This window comes from Arctopsyche grandis, chromosome 4, assembly GCF_051622035.1.
Source record: "Arctopsyche grandis isolate Sample6627 chromosome 4, ASM5162203v2, whole genome shotgun sequence".
Classification (NCBI taxonomy): Eukaryota; Metazoa; Arthropoda; class Insecta; order Trichoptera; family Hydropsychidae; genus Arctopsyche; species Arctopsyche grandis.
The window spans coordinates 28640601-28647392 of record NC_135358.1 but is presented as its reverse complement, the minus strand read 5'-3'; the positions used below and the strand labels follow the sequence as shown (position 1 = coordinate 28647392).

Genomic DNA, 6792 nt, shown 5'->3' with positions numbered 1-6792 from the left:
ATTTTGAACTGTTTCGGTCTCTGTCAGCGCGCCAGAAGCGTTTGATGGTTTCTTTCGGGGTTTTATTTGTTGGGTGTATGATTATTACTGCAATCATTTATTAGTATGCCTGTTTTCTTAACTATTTAATTTGAAATACACTTTTTATATATTTAGAAATACAACTATAAATTATAATCATGTAATAAATTAATAATAGAAACATAACCTAAAAGTTTCCACATTCGATAAATATATTGGTTTCTTTATTTTTTTTTATATTAGAGTATTTATTTTTCATTGTCTAATGATACAATTTTTTTATTAATAAATTTAATTTAGTGAATTTGCTATTAAGACTCATTTTGGAAACTCCTAAGAAATTGAGTATTAGTTGTTAGCTTGGACTATTGATTACTTCTCAATATTTTGTCATATTGATTATTTATGGTATTCACAGATGTGAAAATATGGCACACATACGAGGGTTTCTCAAAATTGACCATGAATTCCACAATGTAAGGGTGTCTGCTTTGACTAATGCCTTGCAAGTGACCCCTTATATAAAAGACACTGCGATAGGATCGGAACCTTCCATATCCAACAATGATGTTAAGAAGTCACCACCTACCAATAAAGGTATTCTAAAAATTACATATAAACATAGTATGACGCGATAACTTCATCCGTATTGTAAATAATAATCATTCATTTGTAGATCCACAAAAGAGTCCAAAAAATGGAAATATCTGGAAAGACGAAATGGTGACTACAGAGTCTGGTGTCTATACTTACAATAGACTTTTGCATGATCGCGAAGATCAAAGGAAGCAGGCTATCAAAAATCTTTGTAATAATATGCAAAGAAGTATGGTTGCAAAACGGGAAGAAATAATGAACGAACTCCGACACCAACTCGAATTAGAGAACGAAAAACGAGCCCAAGAGCGTCGCAATTTAGAAATGAGAATTTTACAAGAGTGGGCTGCTGACGATGAAATTGCTAAGATTGAACAAGAAAAATTAGATCGTGAGTGTCGAGCGCATTCTGAAAGAATGAAAGAATTATTAGATAGAGAACGTACAAAGTTATTAGATACCTTGGAAAGTAGTAATTCCCAAATACGTGAACATTACCAGGAAATAACTGACTTAATATGTTCCAATAAATCAATAGGCATTGAGATATATGTTGAATATGAAACTACGGTTTTTAACATACTCTCATCGAACAATATTATTTTTGAAAACTGTCAAATCGGAAATGTTAGTGCTAGAGATATAAATATGGCTGCATCGTTAGAAACGGAATTAAAAAATATTAAAAACACAATACGAGCAAAAATTGCCCAAAGAGAATCTGAATTAAAAACAATTCCGGTTATTGAAAAGCAAGAAACGGTAAAGGCTATTGAAAATATAACTCCTTTACCCGCATATCCAACTGAGACTGTAGCCGTGGTTAAAAAAGCGCCAAAACTGTCTCAGTACTACAGTGAAAGATCATTACAAAAAGACTTTGAATTAAAAGAATTTTTATCCAATTATAAAGAAAGATACAGAAACCTTTTAGAGGATCCGTCCTTGAAAAAATTTAAATTTGACTGTCAAAAAGCGGTCAACACTCCGGTGAACGCTATTTCTTCACTAAGCGGTCCACACATTAAAGACAAATTCCAAAAATTGTTGGATCTCCTCAACGGGAATAAAGTTTTAGTTGGCGATGCGTATATAACTGCAGCACAACACCCACAAGGCAAAGCTTACTGCACAGATCTATTAGCTCGCAAAATTGTACGACAAGGCGAATTGCTAGTCTCGAGTCATCCAGAAGCTGCGTTTCCGATAGCTTCCGTCGCCGTGGGTCTGTGGGCCTACTTTCCAGATTTTGGCAAATTGTTGTGTGCATATTTTTATGAGAATTGCCCGTACTTGATCCCCGTGATGATGCCGCAGGTCGCTGGCCAGACTGACGAGGAATTTTACAAAATGAGAGGTTATAGGTACAACGACGAAGGGGTTATAGAGAAGCAAGATCAGTTTTTGAAAAGGGTGTCGGGTATTTATAAATTATATGCTGCGATATGGGTTACGAAGATGCCGAATTGCATTAAAGCACCGCATCCCCATGATTTGTCGCACGCTTGGCAGTGGATGGCAGCCTTCGTGAACTTAAATCCAGAGATCGATCTGAGTGCCACACTTTTGTGTGATTTTTTGACGATATGTGGATCGGACTTTTTGAAATATTATAAAAAACAGTTTAATAAGATTTTGAAATACTTAATCACGGACTATATGAATGAATTAGGAAAAATTGACAATGGAGGACCAAAAACTCGTTTAGATGTTTTCGTCCAAAATTTAGAGAAAAATAATCATTTATCTCCACCAGTGGGCATTCTTTCCGAATATGTTTGGTAATAAATTCCACATGACATATTTTATTCAAAACAATTTGTTTTAGTGATGGCTTGAAATTTATTTATTCAAAACTAAAAATAATTGAATAATATCTAAGAAAATGTTTTTTTTTTTATTTATTATAATATATGTACATGAAATGTTTTTTAAATTTATGATTTAAAAATTAACTTTTATGTTTGTATTATAAAAATGCATTTTCATTACATATGTAATTGCGAGATTTATTTGTTCACAAAATTATGGCATTTACCTGTCAGCTTAATATTTACTACATGAAAGAAATTTTCTAAGACTACATTATATTTTGCTATCTAAAATTTAGTTTTGATTAAATAAATCCAAAGTATCGATGAAAGTATTTGTCTCATTACATATTAATATCCATTCGTATGAGCACAGCATGTACCGGTAACCAGCAGTACGAAAACTATTATTCGGTACATTTAATTTGGACACATTCATGTCTAAGCGTGGCGTAAATGTAACAGCAATAGCCGACAATATATATTCATACTAAACAGCAGTACATGTCACCATAATGTATCGAGCAAAACCAGTTTAAATGTATTCACGCACAACGTGATGTCATAGTAGCGAGTGTACGCGCACTAACGAAAGTACGCATGCGCATATGAATATTTTCAGAAACTTCATATTGTGACAATATTGCTTGCGCTGTATCGTCGAGTATATGTAAGCCGATTTTGCCTTGCACTCGGCCAAAACTTGAAAGTGCATTGCTGTATGAATAGAGACTGTCGTTTACGTGAGGTGCTGTATCCATGAACTGTTGGATAGTGTGAATAAACCTTTACTTGTAATCATTAGAGCTAAGACCAGAAATATCCTATTGGAATACTGACTGATTCGGCCAGACATTCATTTTATTAAATATTCTTAACAATGATAATAAAATATTGGTTTTTTTTAATAGTGTTTTACCCATTGTTACTTTTTGATAAAAATAATGAATGGGTAAAATTGTACTTAATTATAATCCATGTATATTTTATTATAAGATGAGAAATGGCTAAGAATGAATTTAATTTGCCAAATCAATATATTCCAGATTAAAATATTTTAAATATTTAAAAGGCCATATCCTACTCCAGTAATCATCTTTCTACATATATAATTAGATTATGACTTCATGCAATATGTATTAATTTTATGTGTATTGAATTGTGATGCATATATGTAATCGATTTCTATTTTGACATGTTTTTTAGAAATACAAATTTACATTGTTAATAAATAATTTATTTTTATAATACACGTTTCTTTCATTTTTATTTTTGATGCACATATGTATATGTTTTGCGAAATTTACATCCAGTGGCGTAGCTAGAAATTTTGGGCCCTGATGCAAATATTACGCAAGGGCTTGATATTTTTTTTTATACGAAATGAAATAAGTTTATGTACATATTTTACATAATAAATATTCATATAATAGAGCAAATAATAAAATATTATAGAAATAATCTCACCAATTTGAATTTTTCTTTCTTGCTTTCATAATCACTAATTAAATTTTTAATTTCTAATTTTGCCGCTTATTTATTTTCAATGGCGAACAATGCAAGATTATTTTGTCTTGATTGTCTGATAGAGTTTCTTTCGTTGTTTTTAATAATTTTTAATTTACTGAAAGATCTTTCAATACTCGCCACTGTTATTGGTAAAGTAAAAAATAGCATAAACACGACATAAGCATCCGAAAATTCACTTTCCAAACAACTATATTTTCTTGTAAGTAATTATGAAAATTGTTTTATGGTCATGTTTTCAGTGAAATCGTTTTTCAATAATGAAATTACTTAAATGAACTAGTCATCAAATTGATCTGAGAAAACTTCTGGATATTTTTTCCTTAATTTTAAACAATTTTCTAAAATATTTTAATTATTTATTTATTTATTTAATAGTTTTGGACCATTGTGGCATTACAGGAAGAACCTAATGCGCCACAATTTGAAAAAGATATAAAAACAAGTATACTGTAAATAAAGGAAAAAAGCAAAAGCAGAAAACATGGTAAAATAAAATAATAAAAAAAAGTAACAAAAGGAAAATAATACCTCATTCAGAGAGAAAAAAAAAATAAAAGTGTAAAAATTAAAAATAAAATCCATAAATCCCATTCTTTGTTTACACTGAGCAAAATTAAAATAGTATATAAAAATGTACAAAAGAGAAAGAAAAAATAAAATAAAATAAAACAAAATATGAATAAAAAATAAAATCACAGCGAGGTCCAAATGGAAGAGAGTAGGTTAAGATTCCACTCATTCATCACATTCAAATTAAGAAAGTAATGATGAGCGCAGGTTACCAGATAAATATGTTAAGATAATATCCGACAATCTACGCTCCCCAAGGTGGAAAATATCACATTCAGGGACAGCAGCAACGATTTCATTGAGAAGTCGAATAGCTCTTGGAATAGGAGCCATTCGAAAAAGAACTGTGCGAGCAGCAGGTACAACCATTAAATGATGATGTCTACCACGCACATAATTATTAGGGACATAAAGTCCCAACTGTTCCAGCAACAACGGGCATGACGTATTACCACGCAATAGCTGGAGAACGAAACGAATTAACGAGAAGTTTCTCCGAAGTTCAAGGGAATTATACCCAAGCATGCCCAAAAGGAAAGGAGTAGGATAGAGATATGGGTAGTACCCATACTCTTTCTTATAAAGAAAACGAAGAAATGCTTTTTGCACTTTTTCTATAATAAGAGAGTAGTTTGCTTCATGCGGATTCCACACAATTGCATTATACTCTAGCTTACTTCTAACAAGCGAGTTGAAAAGCAAGCGAGAAGACAAGGGGTTGGAGAATAATCTAGCATATCTCAAGACAAATCCAAGTCGACGAAAGGAAACGTCAGCGATTGTCTTGATGTGGTTGTGAAAGGTGAATTGAGGATCAAAAGTGATACCCAAGTCGACCATTGATTCCACGCGCTTCAACAATACGGATCCAATGGAATATCCGTGACAATAGAGCGAATTCGCACGTCCATAACTCATAATAGCACATTTACTAGTATTCAGTTCAAGCCCTAAACTGGAACTGAACTCTAAAACAGCGTTAATATCAGCTTGAAGGAGAGAGGCTTGCCTCTCATCCTTAACAGCAAATAATAGTTTAACGTCGTCAGCAAACAAGAGACATGAAGCATTGCGTAGTACTTTTGGGAGGTTATTAATGACTATTGTAAATAGTAAAGGGCCTAAGGTGGACCCCTGAGTTACACCAGATCGCGTAAAAAATGAAGGAGATTCATAAATACCATATCTAACAAATTGCTTCCTATCACTAAGATAAGAAGCAAAGAGTTTAAGAAGACGTGGAGAAAAGCCCACTTCAGCTAATCTGATCATAAGAGCGTCATTGTTGACAAGATCAAATGCTTTTCGAAAGTCAAAGTAGGCTACATCAACTTGTTGTCCACGGTCAACTTTAGACATGGTATAATATGAAAAGCAGGCAAGATTAGTGGTAGTGGAACGACATGGTGAAAAACCATGCTGCTCATCACACAACAATCTTTTGAACTGCAAAAGAATCAAACGGTGAAGGATATTATCGAAAATTTTGGGAATAGCCGAGATGATAGCAATAAGTCTGTAATTTTCAACCTCATTTTTAGAGCCACTTTTATGAATGGGAATGACTCTAGATAATTTCCATTTTTCAGGATAATTACCAGAACCCAGAATAAGGTTAAAAATAAACTGAAGAGGCTCTAAGAGCGAATTACAGCATGCCTTTAATACGTCAGGGGGCACACCGTCAGGCCCAACAGACCCTTTCAGCTTCAAATTATGATGAATCATAATATTTGCGAGGTTCAAGAAAACTGACATAGTTTTACACTGACTGCATTTCTTGAAAGCGACTTTTAAGTTGACCGTTTACCTAGTTAATAATGTTATAAAATACATTTAGTCTGAATAGTTATTCACTGTTGAATCTGTAATCGGATGCTAACTCATCAGAATGACGTTTAATTAATGATATTTCGACGTTTGTGTCATACGCAGCTTAACTTATATATGGCATAAAATATGATACATATTTACTTGTCTTTTGTTGGAATACGTGAGAAAGTATTTTGTCATTTTCTGTTCTGTTCTGTTACAATATTCGATATATTTAGATAGAAAAAAATATTTTTTTCATATTGAGTGTTAAAAAATTTGAGCCATTGTGGAGCATGGGCCATGATGCTTTGCATCACTCCGCGCAATGGTAGCTACGCCACTGTTTACATCAATGATCGACTTTTAATAATGAAACATGATTGCCACTGATAAACTTACCTCGAAGAAAGTGTCAATTATTAGTATTACTATTATTGGTCACTAATAG

At 32.6% G+C, this 6792-nt stretch overlaps 1 protein-coding gene across 1 annotated transcript; it reads left to right on the top strand.

Annotated features, from left to right (window-relative positions):
- The first annotated feature begins 5 nt into the window (after nt 1-5).
- Nucleotides 6-2497, top strand: Gle1 (Gle1 RNA export mediator). The gene is made up of 3 exons (XM_077429142.1): nt 6-103; nt 440-618; nt 698-2497. Exons 2-3 carry the CDS (start codon nt 450-452, stop codon nt 2401-2403), a joined length of 1875 nt encoding a protein of 624 aa, XP_077285268.1. The 5' UTR covers nt 6-103; nt 440-449; the 3' UTR covers nt 2404-2497.
- Nucleotides 2498-6792: the final 4295 nt, after the last annotated feature.

Excerpts from the sequence above, each read along its gene's own strand:
- Gle1 (XM_077429142.1), top strand. The coding sequence starts at position 450 with ATGGCACACATACGAGGGTTTCTCAAAATTGACCATGAATTCCACAAT. Across the intron at positions 619-697 it reads GTCACCACCTACCAATAAAG|ATCCACAAAAGAGTCCAAAA; the intron begins GTATTCTAAAAA and ends ATTCATTTGTAG.